Source organism: Xiphophorus maculatus, chromosome 10 (genome assembly GCF_002775205.1).
Source record: "Xiphophorus maculatus strain JP 163 A chromosome 10, X_maculatus-5.0-male, whole genome shotgun sequence".
NCBI lineage: Eukaryota > Metazoa > Chordata > Actinopteri > Cyprinodontiformes > Poeciliidae > Xiphophorus > Xiphophorus maculatus.
The window spans coordinates 15554107-15577500 of NC_036452.1; the positions used below are offsets into that span (position 1 = coordinate 15554107).

The 23394-nt window shown below is 36.9% G+C and overlaps 3 protein-coding genes across 3 annotated transcripts; 2 read left to right on the forward strand and 1 right to left on the reverse strand.

Moving 5' to 3' along the window:
• The first annotated feature begins 540 nt into the window (after positions 1-540).
• pnpo (pyridoxamine 5'-phosphate oxidase) lies at positions 541-5861 on the forward strand. The gene is made up of 7 exons (XM_005812825.3): positions 541-768; positions 2382-2506; positions 2594-2693; positions 3100-3153; positions 3237-3365; positions 3450-3520; positions 4357-5861. Exons 1-7 carry the CDS (start codon positions 580-582, stop codon positions 4517-4519), a joined length of 831 nt encoding a protein of 276 aa, XP_005812882.2. The 5' UTR covers positions 541-579; the 3' UTR covers positions 4520-5861.
• A 1085-nt stretch (positions 5862-6946) lies between these two features.
• prr15l (proline rich 15 like) lies at positions 6947-14506 on the reverse strand. Its single transcript, XM_005812826.2, has 2 exons — positions 14328-14506; positions 6947-7996 (listed from the first exon to the last, which is right to left on the reverse strand). Exon 2 carries the CDS (start codon positions 7967-7969, stop codon positions 7640-7642), a length of 330 nt encoding a protein of 109 aa, XP_005812883.1. The 5' UTR covers positions 7970-7996; positions 14328-14506; the 3' UTR covers positions 6947-7639.
• Positions 14507-16417: 1911 nt separating this feature from the next.
• Positions 16418-22592, forward strand: cdk5rap3 (CDK5 regulatory subunit associated protein 3). Its single transcript, XM_005812827.3, has 14 exons — positions 16418-16569; positions 16818-16863; positions 17592-17723; positions 18144-18244; positions 18343-18391; positions 18561-18739; positions 18841-18977; positions 19631-19775; positions 19991-20101; positions 20733-20814; positions 20897-20985; positions 21619-21824; positions 22115-22286; positions 22465-22592. The coding sequence occupies exons 1-14, from the start codon at positions 16564-16566 to the stop codon at positions 22528-22530; spliced, it is 1521 nt and encodes a 506-aa protein (XP_005812884.1). The 5' UTR covers positions 16418-16563; the 3' UTR covers positions 22531-22592.
• Positions 22593-23394: the final 802 nt, after the last annotated feature.

The window sequence follows — 23394 nt, forward strand, 5'->3', positions numbered from 1 at the left end:
CATAAGTGTTTTATATAAAATAAAAGAGGCTTAATAATTTATTTTCGTAAGTGTTTTGAGTATTAAAATGAAAAGTGAATAATATTTTCAACCAAAAAAGACAGACAAAGAGGATTTCAGTGACATTTTTTGCATTACTTTAATGAATGAGTTGTAGAGTTGTTAGGAAAGAGAGTAGAAGTTTCAGACTAAAGTAGGTAAAATGTGTTTCCCGTCCTTCCTGAAAAAGATCAATTGCTCACCTTCTCGGAAGAAGGCGAGCAATTTATCCTCTTAATTCTATGTTTTTCTTTTCAAACCATTAATCAACGTATATATGTCAACAGACCATGGCAAACAAGAAAACCTATGTCATTTGAACGCCTCAGAACGTATTGACGTGTGTGTTTTTTCCTTCTGTTTACTTTATGCATTTAAACCACATTTTATTTATGTCCTGCTTAAATTAGGACTTAAGACATATTATTTTTTTAAAAATATCCACATTATTTTACAAAAAACGAATGTTGTCTTAGCACAAAAGCTGCACGTTTGCATAATCCTTTACGTAAAGGTTACGTCAGAGTAGTTTTGACAAGCATGAGGCGCATACTCAGTGTGAGTTTATTAAGACATTTTAGCCTGTTTGGCAGAAATCACCCCTCTCGTATCAGCCTGTCTGTTGGGGAACGGGGCGCTTTTGCACGAAATTTTTGCAGCAAAACGATAAGTGACGGCAGCACCATGGATCTGAGCAATATGAGGAAGAAATATAGAGGAGAACAGGAGGTGAGTGGCATTCTAAGCAGAAACATTATGTATTGTGTTGAGCAAATCAAGGCAGGAGTCACAGTCTGGAAGTGCAAGGTCACAAAGTAACTATTTTGCAGTGTGCTAAATCTGTAGTGAGAAAACTGGAAACAAATATACCTGCAAGGATTGTATGCCTCAATTCGTAATTGTCCCTGCATGCTTTAGACTTTGACCTATGCCCAGTCATCTACTGTTTAAAGAAAAAGCAAATCTCAAATAGGTCAGCCATAAAAAGAGAGTGACTCTTTTGGTTGACCCTAAACAGTGAAAATAACCAATTTGGTTTGCATGATACATGACCCTGCAGAAATTAGGTTTGTTCAACTGTAAACAAATTAAAGATTCTTGCAAAGAATCCATAACCTTGTTCCACATTCTTCTTACAAACTTAATAGTTTGTTTGTTTTATCTGTAGGCGATAGGCTAACATAAGGTCTGACTTGACATGTTCCTGCCAGTGGAACCAGTGGTGTTTAAGTATCTACATATCATCCATCACTAGTGTTTTTTCAGATGTCTGGTTTATTTTTAGAGTACGAGAGAGAGAGCAAGACTTAAACGGATATCAGAAAGTCTAAATGCTGCGCAACAAAATCGATGTGTTTTTTCCTTATTACTGTTAAACCTGTCTTTCATGGATTTGCTGGATTTGAGAGTGTTTTGGAGTTCTTACCATTTAGGTCCACATTCTCTTACAGCCAGGGACTGTAAGAGAAAGATGCAAAAGACATCTCAGACCTTCAGCTCTAAAATAATTTGGCATTTGCTTTAAGGTAACAATAAGAGACTGGTGTCTGTAAAGCACATTGGAGCATAATATAAATCAGTGGTTTTCATCCTTGTCCTCAGGATCTAGTGACCTTAATGTTTTAAATTTTTCTCTGCTCCAGCACATTAGAATCGACTGAGTCTATTGCCTCATCAAAATAAGTGCTGCAAAAGCACACCCATTTATTTAGATAAGGTGTGTGGAAGCTCGAAAACACCTAAAACATGCCGGACAATGTGTTCTGGAATGAAAACCTGTGGTATAAATAGTCATACCACTCATGAAATGAAGGTAGTCAGACACTATATTCTGCTTGGTCCGTCTGTAATAAGAATATATCTGTTTTCTTTCTAAAATTGCTACCACTTTACACTGTTTTTGTGAAAGAAGGGCTTCCTTTGAACCGAGGTTTACAAATATTTTCAAAATAATGGCAATATGGTTCAATATTTTAAACTGTCTTTAATATCTTGTATTAGCAAATGACTACTTTTGTGCATTCTCCAGAATCTTTGTACTTTTTCTGACTTCAACTCTGAAGGCCTCTGGTACTACTAATGGCTAAGCTTGAGCCATCTTCACTCAGTAACAGGGTCCACAACAAAGTGTGTTGTCTGCATAACATGTAGCGCTTACATATGGTTCCTTCGCTGACTGTGAAAAGAATTGGATTTTTGAGTTTCTCACTGGCTCATCACAAGTCAGGCCTGATCAAACTAGAAATTGCTCACCACTCGATTTCTCTCTGTGTGACATTTTCTAAAATTTGCTTCCTTGTTTTTTTTTTCTGAGCTGCCTAAACAAGATATTTTTTATGCAGTGCTTTGAGGAGAGTCAACTTGGATCTTTGGACCCCATCAAGGAGTTTGGAAACTGGCTTGATGAAGCAACAAAGTGCCCTGTGATTGAAGAGGCCAATGCTATGTGCATTGCCACAGCCTCCAAGTAGGTAACCCTACATCTCCGAGCAACTTTGAAACTTTAAAGACTAATACCTTCTGTAATTGTGTCTCATCACCTCTGTCTGACCAGGGACGGACGTCCATCTGCGCGTGTGGTCCTCCTGAAAGGTTACAGCCATGAAGGTTTCCGCTTCTTCACAAACTACGAGAGCAGAAAAGGCAATGAGTTGGTATGTAACTGTGTTCTTAATCCTTATAAAGCCAAAAATTGAATAAAGCTCAAATCGACTTAAAATGTATTTCTCCTCTGTAAACTCACGTCTTTCTCTTTCTAATGATGTTTTCTTGCTGAGCAGTTTTCTAGCGTGCTAATCTAATGCTAGCATGCTTTTTTCAGTTTTGATTCAGCCCATTATAAATGTTGTTTTTCACATATTTCAGTACAGCGCCAGTCTGTCATATGAAGAAAAAACTTCTTTTTCTGCATCATGAATGCAGTGTATTGCTTTAAATGCTGTACAATTTAATAATAATGTTGTGAACTAATAATTACATTTTTTCATAGGTTTTTTTATAATCATTTAATGTTGATTTAATATGCATTTTTTCTGGATCTGACTGACTTTTCGTTGGCAGGAGAGCAATCCATACGCATGCCTGGTTTTTTACTGGGAGCCACTTAACAGACAGGTAAGAGGCACTATAAAATAACTCTCTCTGTTTCCCAGTTTTCCCACCACTGATGGTCAGTTTATTGTAATTTTCATTCAAAGATTCGTATTGAGGGCTCAGTGGAGAGGATCCCCTACCAGAACTCCTGTGATTATTTCCACTCCCGGCCGAAGAGCAGTCAGATCGGGGCCGTTGTGAGCCAACAGAGTACACCAATTCCTAACAGAGATGTAAGAGATGACAGAGCCGCTCTGTGTTTTAGCTCATACATGTTTATAAAACATTTGTAGGCTGATCTTGAGTATGTTTTTCAGTATTTGAGGCAGAAAAATGCTGAACTGGAGGAAAAGTACAAGGACACAGAAGTACCAATGCCAGATTACTGGTGAGAATATTTGTATTTTTTATGATTATTTCCAAATAATTAAAATAATTAACAAAGTTAATTGTCTAAATGCGCCAATTAATTAGTGCATTGGACATTTCTTCCTTTTGAACAGCAGGTTGAAAACTGAAAAGTTAGAATAATGTTTTCTATTCATTAAATGCATCGAAACTAAAAAAATGTCCACCATTTTTATAATATCTTTCTGTACATCAACTAACAGCATGTACTTTGATACAACCTGCAGCATACTTATTCTCCTTTATGTGTTTATAGATCTTAGTAGAAATAAAATGCACATTGGCAAGTCAGGCCATAAAAAGCCTAATTGGTTATTTATTTACAGAAAAAAAAACTTCATTTTTGTTTTTATTCCACCAGTTCCATTTACTAAAACTAAATATTGAACATGTTATCTGGATTAAATGACAAGGTAACTTGGAAGACTAACAGCTGAAATGCTTTCAAAATATCACAAGACAGTTTGGCTGCTTGGAAGAAAAGTTTGATCAGATTCCTTATTCTCATTATACAAACAGCTAAAATTAAATGTTCCAAATAGTGCAATAAAAATAATAAAAGTGGTTCTACAAAATATTATCTTCCTTCCATTTCAGCACTATGTGTTGTTTTGTGCAGGTCTATCAAAAAGATACTGAAGTTTGTGGTTGTAATGTGACAAAATGTGAAAAACTTCAAAGGGTGCGGATCTGTCTGCAAGGTGCTATTTATAAAAAGTAACTTTGCAAATGTTTGAACTGTCCACAAGAAGCATATCAGCATGATCTCCATGGTGTTTCCCCATCACACTCCAGCTGCGTCCTGTGATCTTTCAGGGGCGGCTACACGGTCAAGCCTCACTCAATTGAGTTCTGGCAGGGTCAGACCAACAGACTCCATGACCGCATCGTTTTCACCAAGGTGAAGGACGGAGAGAAACGGGGGGAGTTCCAGCACGAAGCCGAGGGAGGCTGGGTGTACCAGCGACTTTCTCCATAAGACCCACCTCCACAGATGTTCCATCCAGAACACCACGAACTTAAAAAGTAGCCAACATCTGAAGGTACTGGTGGAAAACCATTTGAAGTTTGTTAAATCTGTGTCGACTGTGCCTGTAGATTCTTTGACTTGAACCATCTGAACCTGCGACCTGACTGTAACACGAAACTTCATGTTTTATTTTGGCTTAAAAAAAAACACGGAAAGTTTGCCTCCTCAGACACAAACGAGTCACAGCTGGTTGTTTCCTCAACTTCAGTGTCTTCACATCTTAAAAAGAGCACAGTTGTCTTTCAAGTGCAAATTCAGTTTATGGGCTTTTGCTAAAGTATTCGCACCCCTCCATGTCTTTCACATTGTCTCCTGTTAAATGTTTGGTGAAATTCTTTAGGCCTTTATATGATAGAGAAACCCAACATAGTGCATATCGTGAAGTAAATGTTTACTTTTCGAGGAAAAAGTTTTAGAAATGTTTTGTGCGTATCTTTTCGGTCCCTGTTAAAGATAAACATATCCACCATCCTTTTTTCAGAGTTGCCATGGTGTATTTATGGTGATGTGTAAGTTTTACTCCACATAGAGCTTTGAATGTAGGCCATTAAGTTTAATTTTAGCCTTATTGGAGCAAAGCATCTTCATGTTTCTCTGACCCGTGAAGCCTTTGCTGAACAGCTGTGCAAGATGAGATTAATTTTGCTCTGGATGTTTTGTTTAGGGCTAAGGGAGTAAATACAAATGCACATCAACGTTTTAGACTTCAATTTGAAAAATAAAATATAAATAAAGATGTTTTCCGTTCCATTTCACAATTACTGGGTAGGTTGTGTTTTGTCCATCCCCAAATAAAATACATTGAAGTTTCTGTATATAATGTGACAAAATATCAATAAGTTTAAGGAGTGTGAATACTTTTTCAAGGTTCTGTAGCTAATGTCATAATTTATGTCTAGAATAATATTTTACAGTGAAAGAGAGAAAACTGTTTGAAGTAGAGTTCTGATTTCAGTGTGACGTTTTCTTGGTAATACTTGAAAAGATCATTTCTGAAATGGGAGTTTACAATGGTTTTCCAGATCCATAATCGTGTTGTTTTTTAGATACATGATCAAACATTTAATAATCCAGTAAAAAACCTACAAACTTCGATGACTAAAAAATGTGACCTGTCTTTAAAATAAAATAGCGTTCACATGCAGCCTATTAAAGTGAGGAATAATGTAACTGTTCCAGATTATATTTGCCTTTTAACATTGAGATTAAAAGTGCTAATGCTGTCTTGTACTACTTGAAAGCCATTCATTGTTAAATTTGAAACTGTAATAAAGTTTAATTTTGAACAAAAGCCTGAGTGTGTTCGACCAGCAGGTGGCAGTAGAGTCACTATTAAAGGAAGAAAAAAAATAATACCCATACATCTGAGAAAAGATAAGAACTCTCCTGCACATAATGCTCAAATGTCCATTTAGATCCACATTTAGCTTATGAAGTTGCTTTAGCGGAGCTGCATTATTAAATGAAGAGCAGCAGTCAAGAGCCGAGTGTGAGTTACTAGTGTCTGCTTACCATCACCAGGCCAACGAAACCTACCAGCAACTGCTGAGGGGAAAACAGCAAACTGCTTTATAACATGACACAGTGATCTCACCAAGATCAGCTTGCTAACAGCAGCAACCATCAGAGTGTTTCCTCCTGAATATATTAATGATCTTGCATCCAGAAAGCCACCTTTTGCATAGGAAGGACCTCAGGTACAATGAAATTGTCTTACTTTAATAAACATTGACAAAGAATTTCAGCAAAAGGTATCTCTACCACAAAGCTGTTTCTTTAGCTTTTCATATGTTTGTTGATTTATAAAATTGCACCTGAAAAAGTTTATTATGGTGGTATTAATTTCATAGATTAAATCAACACTCTGAGCCAGTTAACCATTGGATCTTAAAGCTCTTATTTTCTAACTTTCTTTTTCTAGCAGTGAAAACTTGCTAATGTTAATTAGTATCTTTTGAAAGGTGATTATGTAGAGACTGAAAAGGTTTTAAACTATTGCTTTTTAACTTGCTGCAGTAGGTTGCTGTGCTACTTGACTAATGGTAGCAAGTGTGCAAACGTAACAAATGGAGATTATGTTTTAGCTGTATTCTATTTATTGTCCCACTCTGGTTTGGGGGGGAATCAATTAAAAGGAACAAACAATCACAACTGTTGTTTTATATTACAATTTGTTTTTTTAAAGTTTTATTAGCATGTATCTGTGGTAGTTTGCCAGATGTAGCTAGCACTTAAACAGGAAAATTGTGGTGGTCAGCATCGAGCCACAAAGTTTAACCTGTGTCTTTTTTGGTGCACGTTAAACTGTAATCTACCTACAAGCAGTGTATTATTTTCTAGTGTTTTGTTAGTGCATGTGAAATAAAACTTGATAAAAATGTTTAAACAATTTATTTTAAGTTATAATTTAATGTTACCCCAAAAATCTTTACAACGGTCATTTACAAAATTTATAAACTTGCATTTGATTAATAAAAAACATACTAAACAATTATTTTTCCAGCACAGTAAAAATGGATAAAACGCCCTTCACAAGGTGACAAATCCTTTTCTCTGAGTTTTTATTACTTATTTTAGATATCTACCTAGAAAACAATAGTTAATACAATCTAAATTACTTCTGGAGCTACTGTGAACATTTAATAATTTTTCTGACATTTTGTATTTTAATCAAGTATTGCATCTTTTTTCATAAAATTCAAGCAAATGGACTGTATCTTTTCATAAAAGGTCCTTTTTAAATCATAAAAATACATAATTGCTACACAAGACAAAGGAGGTTAAGCTTAAGCTACTTCATTTCAGCTCTTATTTAAAAAAAACACCAGTGCAAACATAAAAAAATGCTTGAGAACATTTGGATATTTGCTGTTAGAATTCAACATTTACAATAATGAGAGAAATGTTTCCAGAACCGGTCCATCATTCAGTTTGTGAATATATTAACGTCGGTTTCAAGATACCACTTGTTTGTTTTAGTTACTGTTGCTACTTGGACGCGGTACAGTGTGGCAATAGCCCTTGTCTGAGTGATTTATGACACTTTTATGATCATGTAGATGTATTTTGCTATTTGTCCGTCTTGTTTCTATGATTTTCACTACTGAGGTTGTGCTCTGCGAACAGGCTCGGGTTTTCTGCCAGCGTGGATCGCACTTTCTTTTTCTCTTTGAAGCGACCGGAGTGGGACACTTTGACATGGCGGCCTTTGGTGGCAGATTTATCCACAATCTTCTCCAGTCTTGCATTGAACTGGCTGTCCATATTGTCTGAAGAGATGCCTGCTTGGTCTTTGTTCTCATTGTTGCATCCGTGCTCTGCTGGGATTTCATACAAAACCTTAGGTTCAGATTTCTTCTTGCGTGAGAAGGTCAGCTTCCACCAGCTTGAGTCAGCCATAGCACCACGGAGACTGGAGGGATGGCCCTGCAGGAATGACAATGCACCGTTAAGATGGCTGTCAGGATTCAGTTAAAGCTGCTTCTTTCTTTAACCCTGTTATGACAATCAAAAGATAATGAAAGGCAAACAGTGATTGAGAATTGTAATAGAAATTTCAATGACTTCATGTTTCTTCCTGGAAATTGAGTTAACATCATTTGTAATCACAGAAATATTCAAAATTGAATATATCGAAACTTTTTATGTCCAGAATGAGTGAACAGAATCTATTTTATCAGCGCTTTTTAGAACAATACAGTAAACACAAAATGCTATGAGCAAAATTCCAAAGCACCTGCAGATAAAGAAAGTCTACAGTCATGGTCTTCATGCTGGTTTGCATGAATTAAATTATTCACACAATTAACAGAGATATTAAACTTTTCGTGATTAACATAAATAATAAAAAACAGCATGTCTCATCCATCCTTGGCGTACATTAGTGGATTGAACTGCCATCTACACCAAACATGCCGTCAGTACTTTCAAAGTATAGGTGATCTTGCACGTTTTATTGTTAAAGTAAAACATTTTTCACAAAATAAAAATAATAAAACAGATCACTAACAATCCCTTTTGAATCAATACCACATGGGAGTTGCATACTGTTAATTTCCCAGCTTTCTGTCGTGGGTTGCTGTGTTGCACAGTTGGTGTTAACATATGTTAAAAAAGAAGAAGAAAAAAACCTGGAAAATTAGATCCTTTAATTGTTTTTTTTTTTCCTTCTGTTTTCTGTACATTTTCAATTAATGCTGCATGGCAGTGGCAAACCAGTACTTTCCTAATTTTGTGTAGCAGGAAATTGTGGTGTATCTTTAACACTAATTGCCAGCGTGGAAAAACGAGTGGTAAACTGTATTATTTTTCTTTCTTTTCTCCTTTGGTAATATACATTAAAAATAATCGTGATCCAAAATATTTGATTTTATGCTATCTAAATCGGATAATTTAAAATGTGACAAATTGTAGCAGTTTGCTGCTGTTGTGCTAATGTTATCATGTGTGTAAATAGAAAGAGTGCAGATAGCTGAGCTAGCTCTATTTTTTCAATTTTTTTCCTCTATTAGGTTGCCAGATAATGTAGCATTGAAGTAAAAAAAAAAAAAGGTTTGCTGGTTGGTCATGCTTGTCATTTTTGCTTAAGTGTGGGTATAAGCAATAGACCAATAATAAGGACAATACAAACAAAAATGATCTATATCATTGAAACTCTGGGCTCCACTTTCTGAACTATTGGCTTCTAATGAAAGTGGAGTCAGAAGTGTTTGACTATTTTATGCTGAATTGCTTAATACATTGAAGATAACAAATAAATGGTTTAAAAAGACTTTGTCTTTAAATATCACTTCTGTTGCAGCTCTGTGTTTAATTGTTTTCCATGTTGATCAGTTCAAAAGTACAAATAACAATGTGCTCTTATTGTGTACACAGTGTTCTGCTCAACAGGCTCTTTCTTAGAAAGCTGAGCATAGCTATTGTTGCCCTCTTTCACCTGCTGCTCATCTCTCGGGTTAGGAGTCGTAGCGACACCAGACACCTTGGTCTCAGCTGATAAATTAATGATTATCTGAACAGGATCCTCTGTTACTCCCGTGCGATCTGATACGAAAAAGCTTCTCACTGATCAAGAAACACGCTGCCAGTCTTTAACTTGCAGAGCAGAAACTTATGCAAGGACTTGCTGCTACTGTTGTAACATCAAAATTGTCTGGATTAAGTGTGTTGTCTGTATACATGTAGGGTTCTGTGATTTATCTTCATATGAATTTATTCTGTTTTTGCGTTTTTGTCACATTTAATGTCTCAAACTATGAAACACACTCTAATAACAAAGATAGCAAGAGTATAAATCCAAAAAACAAGCTTCATATGATTATTTCATTTTTCAAGGAGCAAAATTCAAACCAACCCGGTCTTGAATGACAAACTAATCCATTGTTAAATCGTGGCTTAACTGTAATAAACCACACTTTTGAAATGTTTAAATCAGTTTCTCTGACCATACCCAGTTCTGATTGCTCTTAGACATGTGAAACGAAGAAATCACTTATCTGACATGAAGGACACGTGAAAAAAAAAATAGTCACATCAAGTCCGTTCTGAACAAATTCATAAAAATATCTTTTTTAAATAAATAAATAGATTGCTGTTAGAAAACCATTTTCCACAGAGCTAAGGCTTCATTGAACTAAACTGAAAGATGTTGTCCACAAAGTTACTTCAAGAGATCATCAATAACTCATCCAGGAGGTCACAAAAGTCCCCAAAACAGCATGTAAAGTAGTACAAATCTCACTTTGCTCTTGAATCCAACATGATTCCAGAATAAGTTAAAAGACTGGGTAAAAATTAGGAAATTGGGGAAAGTATGTTCTTCTCTGACAAGAAAATAATTTAACTTCTTGGATTTAATTTAAATAATCTCTTGTAAAAGTTAAAAAAAAGAGTTTTTGAAAAGGAATATTATACTAACTGTCAAACATGATGGTGGTAGAGTGATGGTCCGGGATTTCAGGGATTGCTTTGGTGCTTCAGAACCTGAATCACTTAATGTATTGATTCTACTCCAGGCATGAGATTGTGACACTCAAGTGCATTTGGGTTATGCATTAAGACAATGACCTGAAGCACACCATCAACTTGATAAAAAGTAAAACAAGTTTTACTTTTTTATAAAACAAAAGTACAAATAACTAGATAGTGGTCTAGTTGAGGTCTGGACTTAAATCCAACTGAAATACAGAGACCTGACCTTAAACACACCAATCATGCTCAAAAACTCTTCAATGTATTATTATTTATTTATTTAAGGCAAGACTGAGTCAGAATTCCTCCACACTGATCAAGGTTGGAGTTCACTTGGGTCTATTTTTTCCCCTAAATAGATAAAATTTTCTTTTGAAAATTGTTTTTTGTATTTGCTCACATTATCTTTGTTCTGTATGAGTTTTGTTTGACGATCTGAAAAATAGAAGATATCTTGGAGGGGACAAACACTTGCCCAATGCACTGTAAATACACAGGAAACAATAACCTCCACAATTTACCATTGCCTGGTAACCAGACAGCTAAAACAAATAACTGTTCAACAAAACAATTATTAACTGGGTAATCTGAGTGCATGGATCATAAACTGGTTTATGGAGCACTGTTTTGAAATGGCCCTCTGTCAATCTGCCTATAGAAAGCCTCGCACTGTTTGGTTGCTGTTTTCTTTTCGCAAAATCCTGTCTTAAAGGTTTTCTTAAATAGTTATTTTAATCAACTTTATGTATTAATTTCCTTATTAAATTTTAGATAGGTTTATAGGACACATCTAGAGTACTGAACATTAGGGCAGGTTGCCTATTATAACAAAAAAAGGGCATGTTTTTGTAGAGCTTGTCAGGCTGTAAGAATGACTGAACATTGCTTCATTTGCATTAAATCTGGAGGTGTATGAATGACGTAAGAGTTTATTAAAGCTTTGCTGTAAAGCATCAAAAAGAGATAATAAAATAAAATAAAAAAGAAGTGATCCATGCTTCAAGTTTTTGTGCCTGTCAGATTTCTCTCATAACTCACAAATGCCTGAGTTACACTTTAGATTCACTAATGGAGCTGATTGGTGTTTATGTTTTAAGGTGAAAAGTTTTAAGAAACCAAGTTACATTCAGACAGTAATAGATTATTATATACATCCATTTTTACATAAAAAAAAGTCTACAAAATGTTCATAAATTTTTATATGAAAAATAGAAATCATCAAAGTTGGAAGAGTTCAAACTGAAGAATTTCTTGGGCATATTTAAAATTTTAGTGAATAATTATATTTACCAACTTCAACGACTTCAAATTTTTGGTTTTTGATTTTTTATATAAATATATATATATATAATTTTTATGTTCAGTGTGGAAAAATCTTTATTTAAAAGAAAACTATTTTCTGCAACAATGCCTTGTTTCATATTAACAACGTCTTCTCTTGGATAATGTTTGATGAAATTTGCTACATGACAATCCTACAACCATCCTCAATGAACTCACTTTTATTAAAGAGTGACTTTTTAAAGTAAAAAATGAGTGACTTTAGGCGACAAAGATTAAAATCCCCCCCAAAAAAACAGAAAATGTGTTTTGGTTTTATTCATTCTAAACAGTTCTCCATCTTATTTGATCCTTTCACTTCTGTTCACACCCAGTTCTGGTTTGTCAACATAAAGAAGTCCAAGCTGCTCCTCGAAGACTGAACTTCTGTCTGAAACTCTAAACCTGATAAATATTTAAGCTCATGATCAATCAAATCTGCACTGGACCCCAATCCAGTGCTTCTCATGTCGTACGTGAGATTTTCAGCATTTCCTGTCAGCTTGACTAACTATTGGTTACAATAATTAAGTGAAATTATTAATTAGAAGCATCCTAATTGAACAAATGAAAAAGACCTATCCATCTCATCTCAGCGCATTAAAGGCATTTAAAAGCCACTTGGAGCACATCCCTCATTACTGGAGAGATGTTGTTATAGCACTGACTTAAATGCCTGAGAAACAACAAATGTGCAAAAATGAATGAACTTACGACGCTCTTCATCTTGTGTAAGAGACCTTGTAAGGCAGCTCTGGAAATAATATGGTGTGGCTACTTTAGGGAAGAAAGAGCAATTTATCTTATCAGTCAGATAAAGGATTATTATTAATAATAAATCTATCTTTCTGTCAGTTTAGGTAGAGTGCCTTTGTCCTGTGTCTGAATACACCCGAAACTGAGCCGACTACGAAATCTGAAAGTTGTTTGGAAGCTGTGCAGATTGTAGCCCTGGCTTTATGAGTTTCATAAGCGCAACAATGTCCCTTTCATGAACGCTTAAAGGAAGCAAAGAGGCGTACAAATCTCTCTTTGGTGTGGTCATTTTTATCATGAAGCACCTATGCAAATAAAGAGCCTGTGCCCTTTCACAGAAACTCTCATCAGACTCTTATCTGGATCATGTGACACTCGGCACCTGGCACGGAAAGTCAAATTGCCCGAGGGTAAAATAAATCAGATTTAATTTTTGGATCTGGAGATAAAACTTCTGATTTGCAGCTCAGTGCTGCATCTGTCTGGGCCTAATTTCACAGTCTGACCCGTGTTGCATAATAACGTCGGCGTTTAGTTTGAAGGTACTTACGTAACAGATAGTCGTAAACTAAGAGAAACTTTACCATGTTTCTTCAGTCTTATATTTTATGCTTTATTGGAGTTGTTTAAAAGACACTGTTGAGCATTTTCTGCACATATTTCTTTCAGTGAGTCTTGTTTGACTTATATGTGACCTTTGAGACAAAATGTCCTGTTGACATGAGCCCCCTCCGCCCCCACCTCCGCCGCTCATTTTTAATAAGTTACCGTGTATTCTGCTGTGTGCGCGGCTGAGCAGATTTTTCCAGAGATCTCAGCAGGGGGAGAAAAGGGAACAAATTTGGAAATAACTAACCAGCAGCGCCACATTGGAGCAGCAGAGACGGAGACATGGGGGGTCTCCAAGGGCACCGGGGCCTCCGCTGGTTTCACAACGAAGCAGGCTCACTTCTGATTCTCAAGTTTCTTCTCTAGTGAAAAACACGCCCCTGACTCATAGCAGAAAAGTCGACGGCGTTGATAAACGAGGGGATTTAATTATTTTTCTGCTCATCACAATGTGTATTTATTCGCTTTTCATGGTAATAAATGGAGACATTTCTTTTACAGCAGTAAAGTCCAAAGTGTTATTTTTGCTTTTATGGCTAATCTTGTGACAACCAAGGTAGGTGTTACTCTTGCTCAGTTTCGACTCTTGATCTTGTTAAATCCTAATATTACTGTATATATTTGGTTTCTACCAAGTAAGGGTTGAATCTCTAAATGTAAATTTGCTGTCAATCAAATATTTGGGCCTGAAAAAATCAATACTCAGAGAAATAGAAATAGAATCTCATTTTAGCAGCAGCCAAAAGATAACTTCTATTGTTTTGTAAAGCAACCCAAAAGTATTTTTCTTCCAAAACCCCCGTGTTATTTTATCCCTGAATGCTTAACGTTATTAGTTTTACAGCAGTAAAAAGTAAAGAAAATTGCTAAAAAATAAATAAAAAATAATAATAATTGAGAACTTAAATTACATTTTCTTCAATATTTCATTTTATTTTGAACGGCTGAACATTACAGTATTACAGTTTACATAATTGGGACCATTATCGGTTTTGGTACTTTCGCTTATGTAACTGAAACCTCCTCTAACAGTACATTACAGACTTCTTACCATTGCTTGTTGCAGACATGAATCGGGTTTCATGTGGACTTGTTCTCTTACCTTGGGGACGACGAACTGCCTGCCTGAAGGAGAGTGTCTCAGATATAGAAGTGTCCCACCATGCTGATGACTGTCTGTCTTCTTCCCGCAGCTTTTGTGAATCTCCTGACTCTTCTCCTCAGGTGATTGTGAACAGGTGCATCATCTCTCTCCCTCTCCCTTTCTCTCCAGCCTTTTTTCTCATGTCCTCCACTTAAGAACACACCCTTCTCAAACACACATAAACCCAAGCCCCGCCTAGCTGAGAGTGCACAGCAATGTTGTAACATTGTCACCAAGCGACCTTCGGTGTTACAGGGTGCAATAGAAACCTTTTTTTGTCTCACCTTTAACAAGAATATTGTTTCATGTGAATGAGGTAGCTGTTAGTAGGACAAACACTGATTTATCTCCATTTCAGAGTGATTGTGAGCTGGAAATTGGAGCAAAGTAAGACGGATGCAGAGCTGTTTTGCATGGCTTTATGTAAAATCACAGTGAGTGGATGTCTTGGTGACCATTCAAATGAGCTGAAATTAGGCCACATGGCTCAGAGTCAAACATTATCTTTTCACAACTGCCTGACTTCAAAAGACACCTGCAGCGATTCATGTTAATCATCTGATTAGCTAACACAAAAATGTATGTCAGAGTGTCTCATTTTTGTTTCAGACTTAGATGTTTTAGATCATGAAACAAATCTTGATATGACACAAAGATGACCTGAATAAATACAAAACAAAATTACCGGTCCTGAGTTTTAAAATAACAATGGTATTTACAGAGGAGGCAAAAAAAAAACACTATTCAAACCAACCTGTTCCCACTAGTGGGTCTCACAGGAGTGGTCCCCTGGGCAAGCCCTTTCTTCTGCCTCCACCTGCCAAAGAAAATGCAAGGAATTATCAGAAAACAATTACTGAGTAATCTCCCAGAAATCAGTAGCAAGCAAGGGAAACTTACATCAGTCCGCATGGATACAAGTATTAGTAAAGTAGTTAAGGGTTCATCTTGATAAATAAGATATAATATCTACTTCTTGGGCACCACACCTCTTTCTAATGCCACCGTGAGCAACTGCCCATGTAGCCCATATCAAAAACTGCCACAGCCTGGTCCTATATAAAAAAGTTATTTTTTTACATATTTAAGTCTCATGACAGGCTGTTCTTCTGAAATGTTTTTTTTAACCAGATCTAATAGGATGGACATCTTCCAATTGATTCTGCTTTGCTCTAATTAGTTAACAGAATAAAAAACGTGTACATGAGAAACATGTCTAAGTTGTTTTTGGTCAGCCGTGGTTTTCACCTTGGAACACTTGTGTTCTGTCTCTTACTTATTGCTGCATATTGACCTCTGACCTTAACTAAGGCAAGAGAGACCTTCTGGGCTGTAGATCTTATTATGGGTTATTTTGTGACCTGCTGGACCTGTTCTTATTGATGTGTGCTTTGAATAATTTTGTAGGCCAGACTCTTCTGGGAAGGTTTGCTACTGCTGCTTGTTTTCTCCATTTCTGGTTAACAGCTCTCACTGTGATTAACCAGAGTCCCAAAGTCTTAGTAATGTCTCTGTAACCCTTTCCAAACTGATGTCCAAACTGATATCTGTCAGTGAGTTTGCTTCTAATCTATTTTTCTTGAATTGGGGGAGGGGTTGCTTGGGATTTTTAATTTTATTTTTTTCTATGAAGTGGCTTGTGTACACATGATGATGCACGAATGTAAAACTTTAAAAACTACCTGACCTTCACGTTATTTAAAGTTAAGCACTAACGAAAGCCAATGTAAGCATATATCTGCCACTGATAAAAAAATAACATAAATCTCATAAATGAGATAACTAAATCATAATGTCCGAGATACAGACTGTTGATTTTTTTCCCCCCAAAGCAGCAGAATTAGGCCATCTGAAACATTTAGACCAACAAAGCAGCTGATTAATTTTATTATAAAGCGTTTATTTTTATTTAAACAGATATTTGTCTCCATCTAGTGCTAGTCTTTAAGTATTGCAGTCAAGCGGTTTCAATAAATCCACCTATCAGCTGCGGCAGTCAGTATACTTCAACGTCATTGGTTAATTTTTGTGGGCTAACAAACGTCGCCGTCTCTGATTAGTGAAGCTTCTCCTAACGTGTCACATCAACACTGAAATCCTGTTGAGTTTCGTAAAAAATCCAGATATTAATTCTTAAATCGCATGAAATGGTGACATTCTAGAAGAGTTTTCGTTTTGAACAATCGGAGAAACAATGGAGGTGAGCTAAAAAAAAAAGAAGCACTTTCTCAGAGTCGGCTCTTAATAGTAGCCTGATAGCTAACACGTCAGCTAGTTATAATACATCCAAAGTCCAGGGATTAACTGAAAGAATCTTAACCTTTTCCTGAAGGTTTATGCTACATTGTTCTTTACATTTTGCTTATCAGTCCGGCTGCAGAGATAACAATGAAAAGGTCAAAAGTACTGATGTTTCGATTGTTTTTGTTTTATTCTTCTTTCCACCAGAATATCCAGAATCTCCCCATCGACATACAGACCAGCAAGCTGTTAGGTGAGACGTTCCACGGACAGCACTCTGTGGAAGTCATTTATTACTATTTTCTTTATACTTTCAAAGTGTACTCCAAGTACTTTATGAGACTTTCTTAAGTTCTGACATTTTTTTAATTTGGCTGCTTTTTCGTCTAAATTCAGTCCAGAACCTGAAGGTTCATGTTTGTAGTTCAAATTGTTCCTTTTCAGTATAAGAAAAATTAGAATTTTCCAGGTCTAAATAAGTTTGAAAAGACCACATTTTCATGCTGTACTCAGTATCCCTTTGTATTGTACTGTAATTGTAATTATTCATGCGTCTGTATGTGCAACATTGATCTCAATCTATCCATCCATCCGAAAGTACTAAACCCAACCATTCCACCAGTTTTGGAAGTTTGCAAACCTCATCACTCAAAGTTGATTGATGCTTTCGCATTACAAGTTTTTTATGAGACTTTATACCTCAATCAATACAATGTTGTCCTAGGACTGAACTGAAAATGAGTCACTTTAAAGACTCAAAATATTTTCAGAGTTTATTTTTTCCCCCTTCAAAACAACTTTGAAATATTTTTAAAACGTGTGGATTTGGAGGTTTGAATGCAAGGACTGTCAGCAAGTTTTGATTTATGTGTATTTTGTTGCAAGAGTAAATCCAGCTGTAAATATGCTGTTTAGCTATAACTTCTATATGTGACTCATAGATTCTTTGACTTAAATCATTTTAAATATTTGCGTTTTCAGACTGGCTTGTGGATCGGCGTCACTGCAACATAAAGTGGCAGAGTACAGTGAAAACAGTCAGAGAAAAGATCAACACTGCCATTCAGGACATGCCCGAAAACGAGGAGATCAAGCAGCTTCTCTCTGGAACCTGTAGGTTTCTCATGGATGCCTCCAGATTTTCACTTCTCCCTCTGTCACCAATGACGTGCAGTTGCTGTAAAGCACTTAAATTTAATAGCTCTCTCTGTAGTTTTCTCACAACAAGTCATCCATATATGGTGTTCACTTCATGAGAGGTGCGGCTACATAAGCTTCTGTTGTCAAAGGAGATATTCACATTTGTTATTGTCTTTGAAAAATATGGAAAGGCAGATAATAATTTTACAATATCTCATAATTTCAATATTCAAAGGTTTTATTACTCTAAATTGTGATATTTACTCTTTAAATACTCAAACAGAATGCATAGATTTAAGAGCTCCTACCATAAAGCATGAAAGCTATCTCTTTGCCTGTTTTTGTACGTCCCTAATAAATCCCTATTCCTTTTTTATGTGTTTCCACAAACAGACATCCACTACTTTCACTGTTTGAGAATAGTGGAGATACTAAAGGGAACTGAGGCTTCATCAAAGAACATCTTTGGCAGATATTCTTCTCAGAGAATGAAGGTAAAGCGATTCAAATGATCTGCCGCTGTCAAACCTTTGCTTTATTGAATAGTGATATTTGTCAGAAAAATTAAAACTTTGGTCGGTTTGGCTTACAGGACTGGCAGGAGATTGTGTCGCTCTATGAAGCAGATAATGTTTATTTAGGTGAGTGCATGTCAAAAGTAAAATCTGTTGCCTTTAGTGCAGACGTTGTGCTAAGTTTGAAACTGGTAGACAGTTTTAAGTGAATATATTGAGCTGTATGGAGATGAAAAAGCTTTAAAGATGCACCAGTGGCTTTGCTGATTTCTAAAACCTGTGCTGCATGTTCCAGCGGAGGTGGCCAGCTTGCTGTTCCGAAACGTGAGCTACGAAGGGCCAGCTCTGAGGAAGCAGATCGCCAAAGCTAAGCAGCTGCAGCAGGAGCTCAGCAGGCGGGAGGTGGAGTGTCAGAGCTCAGCAGCCGAACTGAGGGAACGCTACTATGCTGCCTGCAAGCAGTATGGCATTACTGTGAGTGCAAGGATGAATGATGCTCATATATTGATTCAGTGCTAACACGTGTTATAACTATTATGATATTAATAAAAAATGTTATGTGTCTTTTCTGTCAGGGGGAAAATGTTCAGCGAGAGCTTCAGGCTCTAGTGAAAGACTTGCCTGCCGTCCTGGAGGAGGTGGGGAAGGATGCAGCAAAGTTAGAGGAGCAAATCCAGCTTTATGCTGCATTCACAAACTTTGTGTGTGATTGGTGAGTTTACCATCAAGACGCAATTAGTTTACAACTCATTTTGTGCAAAAATCTTGAGTCATCTCTTTGGGTTTTGGGGGAGCTTTTTTTGTTTGCTTTTTTTCCTTATAAGCAGACTACCTATAAAATAGCCTTAATCAATAATTATTCAGATTTTCTGAAGATTGTCAGAGTTTGTCTTTGGATATTCTGCTTGCTGTTTCTCACACTTTTATTCTTGAACATCCTTCAGATTCTTTTTATTTTGTCCCAAATGTTCTGTTCAATCAGCCTTGAGTACATAGGAAATCAAGTTTGCGATGAAGACAAGAAAGTCTTGCTGATGACTTTTTAAAAGCTAAATTCTAAAAGAAATGTGGGGTGGCTAAAAACCTTTGCACAGCACAATCCATGAGCACACTGGGCACAGAAGTTTATACACTTGATCAATATAACAATTCCAAAGCTCTGTTCCAAATGTTTAAAAAGATTTCCTGTGGCCTGCTCTTCTTGATTTAATCAGTGAAGAGACTGGACTCTCTGTGGGAAACTTCACTCTTTAACTACACCACCAAGCTTTCCGTTAGAAGTAAATATGCGCTGTGTTCAGGTGAATTAACCATGCAGATGCTTTTTAACTTTAGATTTATGAGCTCGCATGTTGTTGCTCGAAGGTCCAAACCGGTCCTGCCCATGCTGACGTTCAGCCAGAAAGCGGGGAACGTGACGTTTTATGAGTGGAGGACGGGGAAAGTCCCCAGCCTTGTTGAACGGCCGGCGGTGGAGGAAGCCCCTCCTGATGCAGCGACAGAGGACACGGTTGGTTTTATCAATATCATTTTATAGCGTCACGTATGTTTTATCTAACATTATCACAGTATTAGCTATTTTTGTCTTAGGGATTTTTTATTTTTCCCTTTCATAGTTGAGTGAATTACTTTTTCTTTCTGGTCCAAACTAAGATAAAATTTTACTTTTGCATGTTTATATTGTAGCGTCCCGTCATTAACCTATTATATTAATAACTGCTTCAGATTGATTGGGGAGATTTTGGTAATAAACCGTCAGATGATCTGGGCGTGACCGCCGGCATCACAGTGGAGGAAGGAATCGATTGGGGAATCTCTCTGGAGCCGACATCCGAGGTTAGACAAACAAACAAGCTGAGTGATTTTAGGTTTAGCACATGATTACTCTGCAGGCTATGCTGAGTTATCATGTGTACAATAACAGAACTGTCCACACTTTGTAAAAACACTAATTCATCCTTCATTGCAGCTATACGATCTCACTGTGACAGGTTTTTGTTATTGATGGGAAGAATCAATACCATGTGAAGGAGTTTATTATTTTTATGAGTACCAGAAATACTGTCACTTGTGCTGCTAAGCTTTGTAGAACACTTTTTTGTTGTTAATTTTTTTACTTCCTCTACATGGTTTTGTAGAAAATCCTTGGAACAGAGGGGCCTTTATCACAAAACCTGTTCCAATGCTTTACAGCTGCTAGCACTGACTAGGCACCGGTTCGGTTTCCACTGAGACAATCCTGGCACTAGCACCAAATGTCTGGTGTTAACCCTTGGCTTGTATGCAGCTGGGCCAGAGAAAATGACTTATTCTGTCTGAAACATGAGGAACAGTAGCCAATAAAAAACATTTTATTATCTTTCTTTAGAAATTAAAGAGATCCCGGTTGTTTGGCGTTTAATGAAGACAGATTAAGCTTTTCACTACATGTGAACATGTCAGTGATTGTTCTGGTCTGCTTCATCAGAAAAGTGGTGCAGGTGGCATCGACTGGGCTGACAGCGATCCAGCTCCAGTTGAAATAGAAATTGTTGACACAGGCACAGACTGTAAGTTTATTCCTAAATGATGATCATGATGAATCCAGGAAACAAGTCGCAAGAACCTGAAAACAGATGTGTTTTCCTTCAGGTCCCGAGGGCGTGGCGAGGGGTGACGATGCTCTGAGCATACTGGAAAACTCCCAGTCACGCAGCCAGTTCATTGATGAGCTCATGGAGGTAAAACAATATTCTGTGGTCCACAGCTAAATCAAATGAATGAGCTTGCTGAAAATGTCAGTGCTTCATGTTTTAAATCCAAACCGCCAGTCTTCTTTGTCGTCTTTAAAAGTCTTTTTAATCAGTAATTCTTCAGCTTCTAAAAAGGTCTTTTAAAAGATCGACTTTGGCTGAGTTTAGTTTTTCTAATAAGATTCAAAAAGTCTTCATGCATCACAAAGTTTAAAACTGTCATTAAGTAGAAATGTTCATAACTGATGTTAGGAGTTTCAGACTAAAAGGGCCTGTATACAAATGTAGGTTACACTCCACACTTTCCAAATTTTTATTTGTCAAATGTAAAAATATTAAAACAATCACTTTAATTGACTTCAAAATTATGCTCTACTTTCAATTGATTATCTTTATTGCACAATGATACATAGTGCTTATTCTAAGTGGGTCGATGACATAAGATCCTAATAAAGGTATTTTGGTTGAAATGTGAAAATATTTAGAAAAAGTTCAAAGTGTAAGGATACGTTTACAGTGCGTAAGTCTAATCTCAAGGCGAATCATCAATGTTTTCTCCCTGATGATTCTTTTTATTTCGTATTTTACTGGGTTTTGCTCTGGTTTTGTGTGCTGGTGCAGCTCGAGGCGTTCCTCACCCAGCGGGTCACCGAGATGGGGGAGGAGGGCGACGTGGTGGCCATGAGTCAGTTTCAGCTGGCTCCTTCGATCATTCAGAGCCAAACCCGAGAACACATCCAAGAACTGCTATCTCAGGTGCAGGACCTTTTGGGCCGGCTCACCTCGCTCCGCATGCAGCACCTGTTCATGATCCAGGCCTCACCGAGGTAAGATGATCAACATCAGAAAGGTTTTTGGGGGCTTTTTTGGCTTCCAGATAACTGAAGAGAGCCAAACAAGTGAGGTTTGCCTAATTTTGAGCTATGGCTGATTGAAGCTCTCTTACAGCCTTCTTTTAACATGATTTCACTTGAGCTGCTGGTATGACTAAACTAAAATGAAGTCAGCGGATCAACAGCTGCAAATTGTGACCGTTGTAAAAACTGAAACAAAAGCTCATGCTGTATCTCTGGTTCGTAACATTTATTTCCTTGTGTTTTTTGTTAAACGTGTTCAGGTATGTTGAGCGTGTGTCAGAAATGCTGAGGCAGAAGCTGAAGCAGGCAGACATCCTGGTGCTGAAAGCTGTCACGATGGTTGAGCGGAGAGAGGAAGCCCTTCAGGAGCAGTCTAGACTGGAGCCTCATGTTGACCTGCTGGCAGGACGCACCCGGGAACTCCAGAAACTGGTATGAGATTACTTTCCCATTTATTTATGTTCACAGGGTGTCGGTGCTTTCCCAGTGGGGAGGCCACAGAAAGGCATAGATCCTTGTTCAAGTAAATGAATGAGATAAACAGTAAACTGCAGTAAAATGAATACACCTTCAAGCTTCTCTGTAATATGTTGGTTATTTGTTTCTGCAGATTGAAGCTGACATTTCAAAGAGATACCACAACAGACCAGTCAACCTTATGGGGGTGAATATTTAGTGAACCCTGCAGCTGTATTATGTTCTGATCTGCAAAGAGAAATAAAGAATTTTTAATTTAAACTTCTGTGGTTTTGTATTTTGTAAATTGTCAAAACAATTAAAGCATTGCTTAAATAAATAAACACATGACTATAGATTTTTTTTCTGTTATTGTAACCAAGATTTTTAGTGGAAGCAGTAGAGCAGCTTGGATCCAGTGTGATATCAAGTGGTGTTACAGACAGCTACGGTATTCTCAGTTAAAGAAGGGATGACTGGGCACATCTTAGTAAATAAATATCATACAAAAGTTTATTTTCTTTCACTAATTAGCTGCAGAATGTGAAAATCATTTTTTTCACATAAATTGATATATTTTTTTATTTATACATTCCTTCCATAGAACTTTCCATTTGTGACCAGCCAGCTTCTTTTGTGATTACCTTTTATGGCCTACCCTATACACGCTCATGATCCCATGATGAAGACAGTCAGGCTAATATTCTGGCTTTGGATCTTTTTGCATTTTTGCATGTTCTCTCCATGCATTCATGAGTTCCCTTCAGGGCCTCCAGCTTCCTGCCATAGTACTTTAATGTGCCCATTAGGTTACTTGGTTTCTGATATTCGCTTAAGCATTTTAATAGCCTGGCGCTCTATCCAGGACAATCCAGCCTCTCACCCAAATGACTGTGGGAATACCCTGACCCTGCAAGTATAAACAATGAAAGGATTTGGGGTTTTACATCAACAGCAAGCCATGTTCCTCTAAATTAATTGGAACAAACATGGGAAATATTAACTAGTATCAACTATGTTTACTGTATCAACTACTTATGAGTGATACAGTAAACGTCTACAGTTATTTTTAACGTTTACTGAA